The 19,683-nt window shown below is 47.4% G+C and overlaps 2 protein-coding genes across 2 annotated transcripts; both read left to right on the top strand.

Moving 5' to 3' along the window:
• Nucleotides 1-5,209: 5,209 nt before the first annotated feature.
• LOC124659037 (F-box/LRR-repeat protein At2g29930-like) lies at nt 5,210-7,231 on the top strand. The gene is made up of 4 exons (XM_047197004.1): nt 5,210-5,217; nt 5,314-6,289; nt 6,417-6,548; nt 6,630-7,231. The coding sequence occupies exons 1-4, from the start codon at nt 5,210-5,212 to the stop codon at nt 6,978-6,980; spliced, it is 1,467 nt and encodes a 488-aa protein (XP_047052960.1). The 3' UTR covers nt 6,981-7,231.
• Nucleotides 7,232-13,731: 6,500 nt separating this feature from the next.
• Nucleotides 13,732-17,834, top strand: LOC124683734 (LRR receptor-like serine/threonine-protein kinase EFR). Its single transcript, XM_047218192.1, has 2 exons — nt 13,732-16,860; nt 17,415-17,834. Exons 1-2 carry the CDS (start codon nt 13,732-13,734, stop codon nt 17,832-17,834), a joined length of 3,549 nt encoding a protein of 1,182 aa, XP_047074148.1.
• The last annotated feature ends 1,849 nt before the right edge of the window (nt 17,835-19,683 follow it).

Below are 19,683 nucleotides of genomic sequence, written 5' to 3'. Positions count from 1 at the left end.
TTGTCTATGTTGTCCCGGTATGGGTGTCTAAGTTGAGAATGATCAAAAGCGAGAAATCCAATGCGCACCTTCTCCTTAGACCCTTGTACAGGCGGCATAGAGGTACCCCTTTGTGCCACTTGGTTGAAACATATGTTATGCAATGATAATCCGTGTTAACCCAAGCTAATTAGGACAAGGTGCGAGCACTATTAGTATACTATGCATGAGGCTTGCAACTTATAGGATATCTTATACATAACACATATGCTTTATTACTACCGTTGACAAAATTGTTTCTTGTTTTCAAAATGAAAAGCTCTAGCACAAATATAGTAATCAATGCTTCCCTCTGCGAAGGGCCTATCTTTTACTTTATTGTTGAGTCAGTTTGCCTATTCTTTCTATCCCAGAAGCAAACACTTGTATCAACTGTGTGCATTGATTCTTACATGTTTACCTATTGCACCTGTTATATTATTTTGTGTTGACAATTATCCATGAGATATACATGTTACAAGTTGAAAGCAACCGCTGAAACTTATATCTTCCTTTGTGTTGCTTCAACGCCTTTACTAAGAACTTATTGCTTTATGAGTTAACTGTTATGCAAGTCTTATTGATGCTTGTCTTGAAAGTATTATTCATGAAAAGTCTTTGTTATATGATTCATTTGTTTACTCATTATCTTCATCATTGCTTCGAATCGCTGCATTCATCTCATATGCTTTACAATAGTATGATCAAGATTATGATAGCATGTCACTTCAGAAATTATCTTTGTTATCGTTTACCTACTCGAGGGCGAGTAGGAACTAAGCTTGGGGATGCTTGATACGTCCCAAACGTATCTATAATTCCTTATGTTCCATGCTACTTTTATGATGATACTCACATGTTTTATACACATTATATGTCATATTTAAGCATTTTCCGGCACTAACCTATTGACGAGATGCCGAAGAGCCGATTCTTGTTTTCTCGCTGTTTTTGGTTTCGAAATCCTACAAAGGAAATATTCTCGGAATTGGACGAAATTAACGCCCGGGGGCCTATTTTTCCACGAAGCTTCCAGAAGACCGGAGGGGAGACGAAGTGGGGCCACGGGCGCCGCCACACTAGGGCGGCGCGGCCTAGAAGGGGCCCGCGCGGCCCTAGCGTGTGGGGCCCTCGTGACTCTCCCGACTCCGCCCTTCAGCCTACTTAAAGCCTCCGTCGCGAAACCCCGATGCACGGGAGCCACGATACGGAAAACCTTCCGGAGACGCCGCCTCGCGCAATCCCATCTCGGGGGATTCAGGAGATCGCCTCCGGCACCCTGCCGGAGAGGGGAATCATCTCCCGGAGGTCTCTTCATCGCCATGATCGCCTCCGGATTGATGTGTGAGTAGTTTACCCCTGGACCATGGGTCCATAGCAGTAGCTAGATGGTCGTCTTCTCCTCATTGTGCTATCATGTTCGATCTTGTGAGCTGCCTATCATGATCAAGATCGTATATTTGTAATCCTTCATGTTGTGTTTGTTGGGATCCGATGAATATTGAATACTATGTCAAGTTGATTATCAATCTATCATATATGTTATTTATGTTCTTGCATGCTCTCCGTTGCTAGTAGAGGCTCTGGCCAAGTTGATACTTGTGACTCCAAGAGGGAGTATTTATGCTCGATAGTGGGTTCATGCCTCCATTAAATGCTGGGACAGTGATGTGAAAGTTCTAAGGTTGTGGATGTCTTTGTTGCCACTAGGGATAAAACATCGATGTTTTGTCTAAGGATATTTGTGTTGATTACATTACGCACCATACTTAATGCAATTGTCCGTTGTTTACAACTTAATACTGGAGGGGTTCGGATGATAACTCTGAAGGTGGACTTTTTAGGCATAGATGCATGCTTTGGATGGCGGTCTATGTACTTTGTCGTAATGCTACGATTAAATCTCATAGTACTCATCATGATATATGTATGTGCATTGTTATGCCTTCTTTATTTGTCAATTGCCCAAGCTGTAATTTGTTCACCCAACATCTGCTATCTTATGGGAGAGACACCACTAGTGAACTGTGGACCCCGGTCCTATTCTTTACATCCGAAATACAATCTACGCAATTGTTCTTTCTTGTTCTTCGTAAACAAACAGCATCATCCACACTATACATCTAATCCTTTGTTTACAGCAAGCCGGTGAGATTGACAACCTCGCAGTTACGTTGGGGCAAAGTTCTGTGATTGTGTTGTGCAGGTTCCACGTTGGCGCCGGAATCCCTGGTGTTGCGCCGCACTACACTCCTCCGCCATCAACCTTCAACGTGATTCTTGACTCCTACTGGTTCGATAGCAACGGAGAGCATGCAAGAATATAAACAACATATATGATAGATTGATAATCAACTTGACATAGTATTCAATATTCATCGGATCCCAACAAACACAACATGTAGGATTACAAATAGATGATCTTGATCATGATAGGCAGCTCACAAGATCTAACATGATAGCACAATGAGGAGAAGACGACCATCTAGCTACTGCTATGGACCCATAGTCCAGGGGTGAACTACTCACACATCGATCCGGAGGCGATCATGGCGATGAAGAGACCTCCGGGAGATGATTCCCCTCTCCGGCAGGGTGCCGGAGGCGATCTCCTGAATCCCCCGAGATGGTATTGGCGGCGGCTGCGTCTCTGGAAGGTTTTCCGTATCGTGGCTCTCGGTACTGCGGGTTTCGCGACGAAGACTATATGTAGGCGGAAGGGTAGGTCAGGGGCCGTCACGAGGGACCCACACAACCGGGCCGCGCGGCCAGGGCCCAGGCCGCGCCGCCCAGGCGTGTCGTCGCCTCGTGGCCCCACTTCTTGATCCTTTCGGTCTTCTGGAAGCTTCGTGGAAAAATAAGACCCTGGGCGTTGATTTCGTCCAATTCCGAGAATATTTCCTTACTAGGATTTCTGAAACCAAAAACAGCAGAAAACAGCAACTGGCTCTTCGGCATCTCGTCAATAGGTTAGTGCCGGAAAATGCATAATAATGACATATAATGTGTATAAAACATGTGAGTATCATCATAAAAGTAGCATGGAACATAAGAAATTATAGATACGTTTGAGACGTATCACCTGGTCTCACGACCAAATGTGGGAGGTGATGCAGGCTTGTGTGATCATGCACAACATGATCATCGAGGATGACCGCAAGAATCATGCTAGGTCACATGTTGGTCCCTATGAGTGTCAAGACCCTCTTGCGGAGGTTGATCATGAGTTGCTCGCGAGATTTTGCTGATTTTCTCGTCATGCACGCGAGAGATCCGTGACAGCAATGTTCATGATCAACTTCAAGCTGATCTCGTTGAGCATTTGTGTAGGATCAAAGGAAATACCGTGGCACCTTGATGTAGCATCTAGCCCTATTTATTATTTTTGTTTACTTGTTTTATTGTTTGTTGTGATTTAATTTGAAAACAATCCTCGCAAACATTTTTATTCATATGCTATATTTGATAAATGGTTCTGTGTTAAAAAGAAGTATTTTAAATGTTTGGGGCCGGCGTTTGGGGGACGCGGCTGGGGAGCGACGTCCCCCAAAGGCGGCACGAACAAAACACGTCCCCCAAACGCTCAATCCAGCGCCGTTTGGGGACGCTTTGGAGGACGCGGCTGGAGATGCTCTCATAGATTGGTTTCTTCTCCTTCGGTCTCTTTCCGTTGCCAAGAGGGGTGCGGAATCCAATCAATGAGTGGAGGTTTCAATAAAAATACTTCCTCCATCTATAAAATGATGTCTTAAATTTGTCTAAATTTGGATGTATGACACTACATATATTCAAATTTAGATAAATCCACTACATATATTCAAATTTAGACAAATCTAAGACATCCTTTTGTAGACAGAGGTAGTAGTATTTTTCGTAAAATTAGGTTATGATCTTATTTAGTCGTTTTCTTCTGATTTCCAAATCAATGGAGATGATATGATCTACAATAATTGGTCTTCAGCCTATTTTTTGACGACGAGATCATCAATAATGATGGTGTTGAAAGATTAAATTTATGTAGATATGGTTCTTTAGATCTTGCTAAGTCTTATCAATGTAGTATGTTTTCTCACTGTCGCCGCGATGATATATGTCCTCGCAATATTTGGCCCGACTGCTACGTCCTCGACAATGGTGATTCATACTCTCGGCTCCCCGACAACATCGACCAGACTGTTCAGTTTCTTTTCCCTGGCAACCTAGACTGTGCGGTTGCTTGTCCTCAGCATATTGGTGTTAGTACTCTTGTCGATGGTGTTTGACATGATTTATATAAATCAATGAAGATGACATGATCTACAATAGTTGGTCTTTGGCCTATTTTCGATGACGAGATCGTCCTCATGGCATCTATAATGGTGTTGAAAGATCAAATTTATGTAGGTATGGTTCTTCAAATCTTGCTTCGCTGGATCGATCTAGTGTATTTTCTCATGGTCGCCGCAAGGATGTATGTCCTCGCAATATTTGTCCCGGCTGCTACTTCCTCAACAACGGTTATTCGTACTCTCGATTCCCCGGCAACGTCTACCTGGTTGTTCGATTGCTTTTCTCTGGCATACTTCAATGGTTGCGCGCGTAACCTTGGCCTTCATGGTATCTATCTTGGGATGCCTCCAGGAAAATACAAAATTGCCTTATGGGAGAAGAGTTTGTAAACTTTGAAGATTTGTTAGTTGTTTTAGATTTTATGTTGTAATAGTTGAAGTCACCTCATGTCTTATTATCATATACTAACTGTTACTATAAATATATGTGATATTGACTGTAAAAAGAATACTAATTGCATTTTGAGGAACATGCTCGAAAAATAACAACAAAAAAAAGAAACAGAAATAAAAAAATATTAAGAAGAGAAGCAGCCTGACCCATTGACTTCGGCGGCATTAGACCTGGCCATGGGCAGCCCGGCCCGGTCGGCCCGTCCTGGCCCGACCCAAAATTCTCGGACCAAGCCCGACCCGACCATGCCTCCAGGCCGAGTCTGGGCATGTTTTTGGCCCGATGGCTGGGCCGGGCCGGGCCTAGTCCTTGATTTTACTCAATTTAGTGAAGCGGCCCAGCCTGAGACCCGGCAGGTTTTTCTTGTGATGGGCCGGGCTTGGGCCAAGTTTTCCGGCCCAACCGTCGGGCCGGGCCGGGCCTGGGCCGAGATTTTTCACGTCGAGCTTTGGTCGGCCCGGCCCGAGAAATGCTCAGGTATAGGCGGCATGCTCACCACATCACAACCCCTAACCTTAGAAGCTGCTCTATAAAAATGTTCCAAAGATTCCGGCGGCGGCGCCGGTGAGCCAGCGTCCCCCGCGCTGCGCAACCACCGCCCATGAAGATGGCGGAGGCGGCACCTCCCTCCAAGAAGAGGAAATCGGGGCGACCCGGAAGCAGCGAACCGGAGGAAATCTCGAGCCGTGAGCTGCCGCCGGCGGCGGTCATGGAGGTGCCAGATTCCCGCACCCAACCACCACCGCCCGGAGCCGAAGGAGCAGAGGAAGGTGTCGACTACATCAGCACACTCCCCGACGCCGTCCTCGGCGACATCATCTCCCTCCTCCCTACCAGGGAGGGCGCCCGCACCCAAACCCTCGCCTCCCGGTGGCGCCACCTCTGGCGCTCCGCTCCTCTCAATCTCGACTACGACGACCTCCCAGCCGAAGGGGACCTTCTGATTGCCCTCATCGCCCAGATCCTCTCCGCCCACACTGGCTCCGGCCGCCGCTTGCGCATCTCTGCGAACCACCTCTGTCACCACCCCGCCACCGTGGATGCATGGCTCCGGTCCCCTGCCCTCAGCAACTTTCAAGAGCTCGAGTTCTGCCGCGCCGCTAACCATCTACCAATACTGCCGGCGGTGGCGGCGTCCACCTTCCGTCACTCCTCCAGCCTCTGTGTAGCCACAATCAGCCAATGCCGCCTCTCCGACGGCATCTTCGAGACGCTTCACTTCCCCCAGCTCAAGCAGCTCACGCTCGAAGAGGTCAGCATCTCGGAAGGCTCTCTGCACCGCGTCATCGCTGGCTGCCCCGTCCTGGAATCCATGCTTCTTAACAGAAGCACTGGCTTCAAATGCGTCCGGATCTGCTCCCCGAGCCTTAGAGCCATTGGCGTGCGTGTCAGGCCTGGACGACAACCGAAAATCATCATTGAGGATGCCCCTTATCTTGAAAGATTGCTCCGACTTGATTTAGAAGAGGGATTGGATATCTCAGTAATCTCAGCGCCAAACCTGGAGATCATGGGCTGCCTTTCTTATAAAAGGCCTATTCACTTTCAGGTAGCTCCGTTTCTTTCTTGACTTCACAAGGTTTATAGCATTATAGCCTTCCTTTTTGTGAGTATACAAATATCATACTATCTTCATTTATATAAGGTCTGACATATTGTTTCATTCTTGATAAAAGGGACTGTGTGCTGTGTTCCCAACAACGTTACACACTATCAAGACTTTATCTATCTATGTTTATTATAATAGCGTCGAAACGGTTCTTAGTTTCATGAGTTGCTTCCCCTGCTTGGAGAAGTTGTACATTAAGGTAACTGTACATTTTTGGTTTGTAGTGTTAACTGCTAAGCTACTATTTATATTGCTAACTTATATGTCTTTCTGTTTTCAGCAAGATGTTGCCCCATACAATATTTCGTGGCGTCGTAAGCACAAGAGTCACATCAGAAGCCTTGACCTCCGCCTCAAGACAGTAGTGTTGAAAAACTATCGAGGCGTCTTGGGAGATGTTAACTTTGCCATGTTCTTTGTATTGCATGCTAAAATGCTAGAGTTACTTAGATTTAAGGTTCGAGGCGGCTGCAGTAACAACTTCATTGCAAGGCAGCGGAGTTTGCTTCAGCTGGAGAAGAGGGCTTCCAGAGATGCTCGGTTTGAATTCACAAATGATACATATCACCGCAAACTAGAAGATATCAATCATGCGCGGGATTTGTCTGTAGCTGATCCTTTTGAATGTTGACGCTGATATTGGGATTGCCATGTAGGAATTGATGTTGTTATCTCATTTGATGTTCTATCCAAACTTCATAGGCATCTTCTGTCTATTGTTTTGAAGTTCTGGTGTCCTAGAACCTTGTGATATATATACCAACTATGTAGCATCGTTAGAGAAGTGTGGACAAATTTAGTATTTGTGCTTAGTCAAGCTATGTTGTTGCAAAGTTTGAATTCATTCTGCTACTTTCATTATTTGTTATGTTGCGCACCTAACTTTTTTTTTACATCCTGTGTATCCTCTAAAACTGAGCTACTTCATTCTACAGCAGGTTTTCTTATTTGAATGTGTTCAGCCAGGTTGTTCTCTCCCATGATGTTCATGAGCAGAAGATGAGGCTGTGCTTAAGAATATCATTTTACCTGGAGAGCATGACGAGCATCTAGCCTTAATTAGCTAAACGGAGATAAGCTGCCTCCTTGAAGCAAAGCAAAGCATGATTTTCTGGCAGTTCATTCCTTTGATGGAATGCACTAGATGCATGTCTGCATGGTCTTCCTATTACCTGTCACCAACTGCAATCGCATATCTAAGGCACTCAAGCCAAGTTCATATGTTCTGACTGAGCAGTGCACCCCAAACATATGAAGAAAAAAGAAAGAAAAAATGTTTGTCAAGTCAATTCATAGTTCAAAAGAAGAAAAAGGCACCGGCCTCGGCGATCAGGAAGAGCAGCCGTCACGGCGGTGCGGCGGCGGCCTCGGCCATGGAGAAGGCCCAGAAGCTGGCGGCGGAGCGCAACCTCGACCCGGCCACGGCAGGTACGGACCCGGATGATTTCTCTATTCTTGATGCTAGATCCGATCAGCAGATTGGTGCGGTGCTTGCCGATAGTTGCATTCTGTTTGTTCCATCGGCGGGGACACCGATGGAGGCCATCTCGTTACTCCGCGCAAAGGAGGAGGCCCAAGCGGCGCTTGCCAGGGTGGCGGCGTGCCAAGCTAGGGAGCTTGCTGCCAGGGAGGCTCAAGTGGACGTGGATGGGGTTCGGGCCGCTGCCGGGGAGGCGGCGGCCCCGGATGCCGTGGACGGCCCGGTCCAGGACGGCGACCGGTGCCCGTCAACGCCCATCGCTCGGTCGGCGGATTGTGCATCGGAGGGGTCGGACGCTGAGGCCAGGGAGGCCATTCGCTCGGGTACCAGACCCGCACGCAAGAGAGGGAGGCGGTCCACTCTGACTATGCGTAAGGGGAGGGGTAAAGGGAAGAGCGGCAAATGAAGGCCCTGATCTATAATATTCGAGGGTTCGGTGAGCAGGGGCGCCGGACTCAGCTCAAATCATACATCAGGGGAGACAGGGTGGATATTATTGGGCTACAAGAGACCATCAAAGCCGATTTTTCGGCGGCTGAGCTGCGAAGCATGGAGTTTGGCGGTCAGTTCGCACAGGACCGGGTGCCGGCGGAGGGCCACTCCGGGGAATGCTTCTAGGTTTTCGCGATGAATGTTTTGATGTTGGTGCTTGGAGGCAGGGGACCTTCTTCATTTCGGCCACCATACTACAACGGAAGAACAACATGAAGTGGTGCTTCTTCCTTGTGTATGGGCCGGCGGATCATCGCCGCACGGAGGAGTTTCTGGGAGAGCTCACCCAGGCGGTGGCAGGGTGCGAGTACCCGGTAGTGATCGGAGGGGACTTCAACCTCATTCGGACAGCTGATGAGAAAAATAATGATAACATCAACTGGTCGCGGGTGAGACGGTTTAACGAGGCCATAGCGGCTATGGCACTCCGGGAGTTAGAGCGGACAGGGGCTCGCTTCACTTGGACCAACAAGCGCCTTAGGCCGACTAGGTGTGTCCTTGACCGGGTGCTGGTTGCGCCGGCCTGGGAGGCGGCGTTTCCTCTGTGCTCGCTCACCGCGATCACAAGGATTGGTTCAGACCATACACCGCTCCTTCTGTCTTCGGGTGAAGAGACAAGGAGAGTGCCGCCGAGGTTTTTCTTCCAGACCTGGTGGTTTGGTGTTCCGGGGTTTGGGGACCTCCTTAAGGCAAAGCTGGACACCTTCATCTCGGGGCTGGGCCCACATAGGTGCTACATAGAGCTTTGGCAGTGTGTGGCCCGTAACACTCGGCAATTCCTCAAGGGGTGGGGGGCCAACCTGGGCAAGGAGAAGAGGGATTTTAGGGAAAACCTACTCCTACAGGTCACCCAGCTGGATAGGGTGGCCGATGCCACAGGCCTTGATGAGGAGGGGTGGGCGCTTAGGTATCACCTTGAAGACCAACTTTCGGCCTTAGACAGGGCAGACGAGGAGTACTGGCGCCAACGTAGTCGGGTCCAATGGACGCTCAAAGGGGACTCGTGCACGGCGTACTTCCATGCCATTGCGAATGGGCGCCGGCGGAAGTGCTCGATCCCTAGGCTGTCCACGGACCATGGGGAGATCCATGAGCAGCGGGAGCTCATGGAACACATCTATTTGTTCTACCAGGGGCTTATGGGCTCGGAGGGAGAGACCAGGAGGTTTGCCCTGGGCCCGCACCTTTGGGATGGGAACCAAAAGGTGTCTCCGGAGGAGAATCATGACCTCGAACTGACTTTTACTGCGGAGGAGCTGGACGAGGTGCTAGCGGGCATGAAGCAGGACTCGGCGCCGGGCCCAGACGGCCTCCCGGTGCTTTTCTTCATGAAGTTCTGGGGAACACTTCGAGGACCGATCCTGCAGATCCTCAACGACTTCGCCCTAGGGAGGGTCGACGTGGCGCGCCTTAACTACGGGATTATCACCCTGATTCCCAAAGTTAGAGGGGCTGAGAACATCAGACAGTTCAGACCTATCACGCTCATCAATGTTATCTTTAAGTTTGTGGCTAAGGCGTACGCGACTAGATTAGCTCCGGTGGCGCATAGAGTTATAGATCGATGTCAATCCGCTTTCATTAGAGGGCGCTGCTTGCACGAGGGGCCACGGCCTTACATGAGATTGTGCACGAGCTACACGTCGGGAAGCAAAAGGGTTTGCTCCTGAAGCTTGACTTTGAGAAGGCTTACGACGGGGTAAATTGGGACTTTACTGCAGGAGATTCTTCGAGAAAGGGGTTCTCCGCGATGATGGTCCACCGTTTGTTGCAGTTGGTCAGGGGTGGCCAAACTGCGATTAATGTTAACGGGGAAATAGGGCATTTCTTCAGGAACAAGCGCGGAGTGAGACAGGGAGACCCACTCTCGCCGATTCTCTTTGATTTCCTGGTGGATGGCCTGGCAGCGATCATTGCCAAGGCTAATTCCGCTGGCCATGTCAGGGGACTGGTTCCACACCTCATCCCAGGGGGGGTGACTCAACTGCAGTACGCAGATGACACCATGATCTTGGTGGAACCCACAGGGGTGGGTATTGCGAATCTGAAGGCCCTGCTCCTATGCTTTGAGAACATGTCGGGTCTGAAGATCAATTTCGACAAGAGCGAGGTGGTGGTCATGGGGGTCTCCAGGACGGCTCAACAACGGGTGGCCAACCTCCTCAATTGTCGCCTGGGCAAGTTTCCGATTAAATATCTGGGATTGCCTATTAGTGATCGACCGCTTAGGGTAGCGGACTGGGGTTTCCTCCCCGAGATTGTGGCTCATAGGGTTGAACCTTGGCAGGGGTTGTACCTTGGGGCGGCGGGGCGCCTGGAACTGACCAACTCCTGCTTGTCTAGCCTGCCTTTGTTCGCTATGAGCATGTACCTGCTCCATGACGGCACGCACAAGGCTATGGATAGACCGCGCTCACGCTTCTTTTGGGAGGGCGTGGGAGATAAACGTAAGTACCACATGGTGGACTGGGCCACGGTGTGTAAACCCAAGGTGCTGGGGGGCCTAGGGGTGATGAACACTAAATCCATGAATATCGCCCTAATGGTGAAATGGATTTGGAAGCTCTACCAAGGAGCGGAAGGTCTTTGGGCAGACCTGATCAGGGCAAAGTACCTGCGGGGCAGGGATCTCTATGCGGGAGAGGTTCCGACCCATGGCTCCCAGTTCTGGAATGCGATACAAAAGGTCAAATGGCACTTCAAACTGGGGGCAAAACATCGGGTTCGGAACGGGAGAAGAACCTACTTCGGACCGAGCGGTGGACGGGCAGCGGACCACTTAGGGCGAGATTCCCCGGACTCTTTAGCTGCTGTGAGTCGCCTTTCATCACCGTTCATGGAGCAAGGGTGCTCGATGGGGTGCCAGGGGAATGGCGCCTACGCTTCGGGCGACAATTTGGTCTCGCCGAAGCTGTGGAATGGGACAACTTGTGCGGGGAGGTACGGGGACTTCCTTTAAGCACGGATGATGACGAGATCTCTTGGGCCTTGGAGCCGTCCGGTATCTACTCCACTAGCTCTATTTATGCTAGGTTGGCGCAAGGGGCGGCGACCGCATCGTTCAAAGATGTGTGGAGAACCAGAGTACCACCAAAGATTAAGGTGTTCCTCTGGCAATTGATCCGGGGGCGGCTGCCCTCGGGGGAGCAGCTTCTTAAGCGGCATGGCCCTTCCAATGGGATGTGTGCGCTTTGCGGGGCCTGGGAGGACTGCAACCACATCTTCTTCACCTGCCCATTAGCAAGACTTATGTGGGCTGGGGTGAGGGAGCTTCTTTCGTGCGACTGGAACCCGGCAGGGGCTGGGGACTTCATTGCACTTTCTCAGGGCTTGTCTAACCCCCTCCGTAGGCTAGCGTGGTTCACCTTTGCGGCTCAATGCTGGACGCTTTGGAACATACGTAATAAGCTAGCCATTGAGGGAAAGCTTATCGGCAACCCGGCTGACATCTTCTACCAACTATCTTTACATATGCAGTGTTGGAGGGTTCTGGTCAGACCGAGGGACAGGGACTTGCTGGACTTGGCGGTGGGCGGCGTCAGGAGGCTCTACGCGCGGACGCGGTCTGACGCGACATGAGGACGACATCACAACCCTGATCATCTACGACGACTTTGGGCATGCGAGGGATCCGGGATGTGTGTGCTGTGTCTTGTTATGTACTGCGGGGAGCTGTATGTGTGGGCGTGTCTAAGAACATCGGATAACTGTTATGTGTGAGGTGTGGAGTTGTATCGAACCTTATCATGTGTGTGGCTTTATATATAAAGCTGGGCCGGAGGGCCTTCTATTTAAAAAGAAGAAAAATCCCTAGTATGTTCACAGCAGATGAAGAAGGGTGGGTGCAAGGCGAGGCGGGTGCATCTGAGCTCAAACTGCACAGCCGGTGCAACAATGAAGCACCTGATCAGTCATGATCAAGCAGCTGCAGATATCACGCATTCTTCCCCAATGGTTAGAGCTTCAATCAGGAAGATTTGCTCTGAAAACTTGTGTGAAGGAGCACTCCGCACCCCGAAATCAGACCCCGACCGCCACAGAAATGTGTCAAAGAACCACAGATTTCTCAGATCAACCAAACCCAGGAGCACAACCTTGCTATATTAGAACATATAGATGATCCAAACTGTAACAGCACCTGTCTCAGCAAACTGTCATTTTACTGTTAACTTTGTGACCATTGATTAGAGGTTTTTGTTGGTAACTAATCAACTGTAGAAATTGCATGCCATAACCGCTCAATTATTATATTAGTCTGTAATGGTTTGTTTAGACGAAAGGCACCTCTCCATGTATAAGCCGTGGCCTGTTCAGACGTTGTTGAGCATTTGCTTGATTGATCATCCATCAACGTCTTTTACCTCCGTCAGGAAACAAGCTTGTAGTTCTGGTTTGCTTGGGTGGGCCTTCGCTTTCTATAATAAGCCAGGCTTAAAGGCCTCCTTTTGATAGAAACAAATGAATTATTCCTAGACACAGAGCAGAGGGAAGCTAGAGAAGTCTCTAAACATAGTTTTCCTGCTCTCTTCAGATGAATTGCTCGCATTGTGGGATACTTCTGCCACGAGTGCTATAGCTACTCCACAGCCAGCCACGTAGCATGATGGTAGAGTGTTGTTTGTGCGAGTTGATTATGGTGTTTTGAATCATTGTATCTAGATTTCCGTGCTTTGTTGCCTTATCTTATTTCCACCCGAGGAAATCAGAGGTGGGCTGGCCACCAAAACACCACACATTTCCACTTCTGTTTAGCCTGAGCTGCTACGACCTAGAACCAAAAGGCTGAAAAAACGGTCATTAATCTTACATATTAGCCCACTGAAATCAGCATACGACCAATCTAGTCTACAAACCTGCATTGCGCATTCCTGAAATCCACTATATTAGTGTTGCACGATAATGTCCAAGTAAAAAATCAAGTAGTGTTTGTGACATAGTTAATTATATTGCTTTGTGCTTTGCACTCAACGAGTTCTCTACACCTCTCAAACTGATACTACTGTTTTGGTCTTGTCTTCGCACTCGATTGATCCTCTCAAACAGATAGTGTGCTGGTCTTGTCTCTACACTCTGGTCCTCTCAAAACTAGTGCTTTGATATTGTCATTAATGTAAATCGTATGACACTAGAAATGACAAATACGATAACGTCATGTCTAAGCATCTGTCTTGCACCACTTCATAAAGATAGTTAGCTTTTAGTCGGTAGAACACAAAAGTACATAACAGGAAGGTTAAATACATAAAGCGGTTCAATGTAATGGCATTGTCATAATTCACTTCCACTGATGATACCGTGTAACTTGCGTCAAATAACTATAAATAAGTTCCTCGTAACAAAAGGAAAGGATCACTTACAAGCACAAGCAGTTTTCAGCTTTCAAACAAGCCTTTGCAATTGTTGCTTAAACATGTTGATTTTGGTAGTCATGAGGTTTTTTGCGTTTGCTTCCGTTTGTCTCCCATGTTCAGCCAGCCCCATGCATTTAGCCACCTTTTACCCAGCTGAAACTGCCACAACAAGCGGCACTGACCACCAAGCGCTCATGTCATTTAAGTCTTCAATCAAAAGAGATCCACTCCAAGCTCTGAGTTCATGGGGAAACCAGTCGATCCCTATGTGCCGATGGCACGGAGTGGCCTGTGGCATGCGTGGCCACCGCCGTGGCCGTGTCGTTGCACTACATCTCCGTGGGCTCAACCTTCTTGGCACTATTGCATCTTCCATAGGTAATCTAACTTACCTCAGGCGGTTGGGCCTTCAAGAGAACCGCTTTTATGGCATCATACCATCAGAAATTGGACAACTTGTAGGACTTGAGCATATGAACCTCAGCAGCAACTCCATCGGCGGGAATATCCCGCCAACACTGGCCTCGTGTGTGCATCTTCAAGTATTTTGCCTCAGCGACAACAACCTCCAAAAGGTGATACCTTCTGCGCTTGGTGTCTTGTCAAACCTTCGGGTTATAGAACTAAGGAACAATGTGCTGAAGGGCTCAGTTCCCCGGGAGTTGGCATCCCTGCACAATCTTGAGGTACTTGATCTTGGACACAACAACCTTACAGGAAATATCCCTGTAGAGATTGGAAACCTGAAAGGCCTTATCCGTCTTTATCTGGAATCAAACAAGATAGTAGGAGAAATCCCAACATGTATTGGAAATCTTACAAATTTAACCGTGTTATATCTTCATTCGAATGGTCTGACAGGTCATGTTCCCGCTTCTCTCCGAGATCTCCAGAAATCGCAGTTTTTGTCTCTGTCATACAACAAGCTCTCAGGGTCGATTCCACCTTCCCTGGGGAACCTCTCGTCTCTACTACTACTTGATATCCAAGCCACTGACCTAACTGGTAGCATTCCTGAATCATTAGGAAATCTGAACCTCCTCAACACCCTTTCTCTGACATCTAATAGTCTTACAGGCTCAATCCCTCACACTTTTGGAAAACTTAGCTCTCTCATTGAGTTATATCTGAACACAAATCAGCTCCAGGGTTCTATACCACCTTCGGTTTACAATCTTTCATCCCTCCGAACTTTAGTCATGAATTACAACAACCTCAGTGGTTCCATTTCGAATGACTTGGGTAATAAGTTTCCAGAACTCCAGCAACTTGTCGTAGATCATAATCAATTTCAGTGGTCCATCCCAGAGTCTCTGTGCAATGCTTCAATGCTTCAACTTATTCAATTGGGCCACAACTTTCTTTCCGGTGTAATACCAAGATGTCTTGGAGCCAACATGAAGAGATTATCAGGACTTATTCTCTCAGAGGCTCAACTAGAAGCAAGGAATGATGCTGATTGGGGCTTCATTTCTAGCTTGACAAACTGTAGTATGCTGCAGTACCTAGATGTGAGTTACAACGAACTAGAAGGGGTCCTACCGAACTCAATAGCAAATCTTTCCATATACTTACAAAGTCTCGGCATGGGAAACAACATGATAAGGGGAAATATACCTGAAGGAATTGGAAACCTTGTCAACCTACAACAGTTGTCCTTGGAGGGTAATTTCCTACATGGAAACATTCCTGAGTCCACTGGCAATCTTGGGATGCTGGGTCTATTATACTTGTCAAACAATAGTTTATCTGGACCAATTCCACCAACACTCGGAAATCTCACGGCATTAAATAAACTCGACCTCAGCCAAAATTTGCTTACTGGCCCCATACCATCCATCCTTAGAAGATGTCCTTTAGAGTCGCTAGTCCTATCAGTCAATCGGCTGGTTGGTCCAATACCAAAAGAGATTTTCCTCATATCAACATTGTCTATTGCCTTGAAGCTCCAAGGCAACATGTTAACTGGGGCATTTCCTCCAGAACTTAGTAATCTAGTAAATCTTGGATCTCTTGATGTGTCTGACAACATGATATCTGGCTCAATTCCTGCCTCTCTAGCTCAGTGCACAAGTTTGGAGTACCTTGTTATGCAAGGAAACCTATTTCAAGGCACAATTCCAGCATCAATGTCACAGCTGAGAGGCCTTCTGGTTCTTGATGTTTCAAGAAACAACTTGTCTGGGGACATCCCTGTCTTCCTCGGCGACATGCATGGGCTTGTTACCCTAAACATATCATTCAACAAATTTGAAGGTAAAGTTCCAGAACGTGGATTATTTTTGAACGCAAGTGCAGCTTTGATTGAAGGGAACTATGGCTTATGTGGAGGTATCCCCCAATTTAACTTGCCTCCATGCTCAAATCATACATCCAAGAAGTGGTCTCGCAAGCTTGTCGTGTCCATCTCAATAGGCAGCACAGTTTTGTGCATTGTCCTAGTACTATTTGCACTATTTGCGGAAAGGAACTTGAGAAGCAAGTTTGCAAAGATGAGAACGGTTCCATCACTCCATGGCGGAAAACGTATGAGGGTTACATATGCTGAATTAGTGAAAGCAACAAGTGGGTTTGCTTCTGAGAACCTCTTAGGCACAGGAAGCTTTGGCTCAGTGTACAAAGGAACAAAGAGGAATGGCGATCAGGAACTGATTGTCGCTGTGAAGGTGCTCAACCTCCAGCAGCGAGGGGCATCTCAAAGCTTTGCTGCAGAATGTGAGACCTTAAGATGCGTCAGACATCGAAATCTTGTGAAGGTATTGACCGTGTGCTCAAGTATTGATTTCAGGGGCCTCGACTTCAAAGCTCTTGTGTTTGAGTTTCTGCCAAATGGAAACCTAGAACAATGGCTACACAACCATCTCCTGGAAGATGGAAGCGAGGGGGTGCTCAGTCTTTCCCTAAGGATAGATATTGCCATTGATGTAGCTTCGGCACTCGAATATCTTCACCATTATAAGCCAGTGCCAATAGTTCATTGTGATCTTAAGCCAAGCAATATTCTCCTCGATAATGACAAAGTTGCACATGTGGGTGACTTTGGACTTGCAAGGTTCTTGCATCAAGATGATACTAGCCTCCCAGAGATATCAAGTGGTTGGGCTACAAGAAGGGGAACAATTGGATATGCTGCCCCAGGTTTGCCATTAACCACTATTGTTCATCTTTGTATACTAATTTATTTGTTTTGCAACCTTTGCCTAGTGAGCTACAATAAAGAAACTGATGTTTAATTCACACCAATTATCTATTTATGGTTGTCTTTGCAGTTGTAGAAAGTCAGAGTATACTACACAAGGAAATTCCCATTTTGTAATCATTTGTCTTACCGATGACAAAATTGTTATCTCATATATCTGTCTTAAAATAAGTGTCTCAATTTTTTTCTAGATATGGAGGTATCTATAACTAAAATACATCTAGATACATCTGAATCTAGACAAAGTTGAGTCACTTATTTATGGAGGGAGGGAGTAGTACTTAAGTCATTTCCATCTAAATTCCACTTTGTCACACGCTAGACTTCCCGATGTTGAACCCTGAGAGAGCCCCTAGGTCTGACAAAGTTAGCCCTGTATAGTATTGTTTCCTTTCTTTTATTTTTTCTTGTAGCTCTGCTACCACCTGTTTGCTCCGGTCTTCTTGACAGTTTTCTTCTAATATATAATGACGCATGCTTTGGCATGTGTTAGAGAAACAAATTCCACTTTTTCGTGTTCATGATGAACATGCTTCCTCGTCGGAAACTAATATCACAAACGTGTCTCTTCCAGAGTACGGTCAAGGAAATGAAGTCTCCGTCTATGGTGATACATACAGCTATGGTATACTGTTGTTACAGTTGTTCACTGGTAAAAGGCCAACAGATGATGAGTTTCAGCAAGATCTAAACCTACATAGGCAAGTCGAGATAGCACTGAGAGACAAAGCCAGCAACATGGTGGATCTGAGCTCATTGGGTGAAGGGGCAGAAATAACTTCTGCATCTGTGAGCGCCATAGAGACAAGAACTGCATGCATCACTTCAGTTCTGCACATTGGGATATTATGTTCAAAGGAACTACCAACTGATCGCATGCAGATTGGTGATGCTATGAGAGGGTTACTGGCGATCAGAGACATGTATCGCACACGCCTACTGAGGGAAGGCGAATCCATATAAATGCTCGATCGATGTGTTAGAATAGTTAGTATCTTCCCGGATTTTGTTGTTAAAGATCAAATAAAAATGGTGGAAATCTAAACAGTATTTGATTAGATTAGACTAGAATATTTCCTTGTAAATAAAGTAGTAACTATATTTGGTTGCAATCTCCTTCCGGTGCTGGACAACTGGCTATATAACACGCAAGGAGAGACCTGAAAGGGCATCACGCTTTAACCCAACAATTTTTGTTTTCCTATGTGGTAGAGCCTAATTCTCAAACAAACTTCATATATGGTACCAGAGCTTAGTCCTCAAACAAATAACCTGAAATCTTACGAGCGGGCGCGTGCCACATGGATGTCCCGGGCACACACACTAGGCCACAGGCTGTTGCGTCCCACTAGTAGGCTAGTTAATGTTAGGTGTCATTTTTTAAAAAACTGTAACTTTTAAACCGTGCGATGAAATTACAATTCGTTTTCACTTTTAAAATCTCCACGATGAGAGCTTCAAAACTAGACCACATTTTCATATGTTTCGACGAAATTTTTTAACAAGCAACTTTGATGCGCGACAGAGCAACTTTATTGTGCAGGAAAACAACTTTGGTGTGCGACAAAGCAACTTTGGTGTGCAACGAACATGAACACCTTTTGGTACACGAAGGCACAACTTTTGGTGCCCGACAATAATTTTGGTGTCATGGGAGCAATTTCAATGTGTGACGAAGCAACTTAAGTGCCCTGCAGAGCAACTTTGGTGCCCGGCGCGCTGTTTTTGAACCCTGCAGAGCAACTTTGGCGCCCGACCGAGCAATTTTTAGTGTCCTGCGAGCAACTTTGGTACTCGGCCGAGCAATTTTAGTGTCATGTAGAGTAACATTAGGAGTTGTTGCTGCAGCTGTTGTGAAGCCTACCATCATTGTGAATCAAGTGTTTTTGTTGCACACCAAAGTTGCTTTGCCGCATACCAAAATTGTTTTCCCGCACAACAAAGTTGCTCTGTCGTACATCAAAGTTGCTTGTTAAAAAATTGCGTCGAAACATATGAAAATGTGGTCTAGTTTCGAAGCTCTCGTCGTTCGGATTCTAAAAGTGAAAACGGATTGTAATTTCGCCGCATGGTTTAAAAGTTACAGCTTTTTTTAAACAACAAAGTGATATCAGCTAGCCTACCTTTTTTGACAGCTGTACACATCTTTACGTGTGAGCACTTTCCATTTTGGTATGACCGCTCAGAATAACTAACAGGCATGCGGCCGCTCGTTAGTCGTGTCCAACAAATAAAGCAATAGCATTGAGCTATTCTGCATTTGGTCTGGCAATCGGTGCATCCCTCGGCCACCAGGTGGCAGAGAAGCTCACCGGGAACAATCACCTGCTACTCTCTCTAAAAAAAAGGAACAATTACTTGTTGTGGAAGGCGCAGACAAGTATTTCCCGCTGTGAGGGGAACCCTGCTTCTAGATTGCACCACTAAGTCCGCTGGGCGTAAGCGCTTTCAGTTTGAGCGCTTCTGGTTGAAGCTCGATGGGTTCGACGAGGTTGTGCGAAACGCCTGGGATGTTATCGAAGGGGACACAGACCCCTTTCGGCGACTCACCGCCAAGCTAATGCGCACGGCACGCTGCCTGCTGAGCTGGAGCGATAAGAAGGTGGGGTGTGTCAAACTGCAGCTGATGATAGCGCGGGAGGTTGTGATGAGGCTTGATGTTGCCATGGAATCACGACGCTTGTCTCCGGATGAACGTCGACTCAGGGCCCACCTCAAACATGCCTACCTGGGCCTGGCCTCCCCTGAGCGCACTATGGCCCGACAACGGGCTAAGATTGCCTGGCTCAAGGAGGGGGACGCCAACACGGCC

Source organism: Lolium rigidum, chromosome 1 (assembly GCF_022539505.1).
Source record: "Lolium rigidum isolate FL_2022 chromosome 1, APGP_CSIRO_Lrig_0.1, whole genome shotgun sequence".
Taxonomy (NCBI): domain Eukaryota; kingdom Viridiplantae; phylum Streptophyta; class Magnoliopsida; order Poales; family Poaceae; genus Lolium; species Lolium rigidum.
This window is presented reverse-complemented; position numbering and strand designations above follow the sequence as displayed.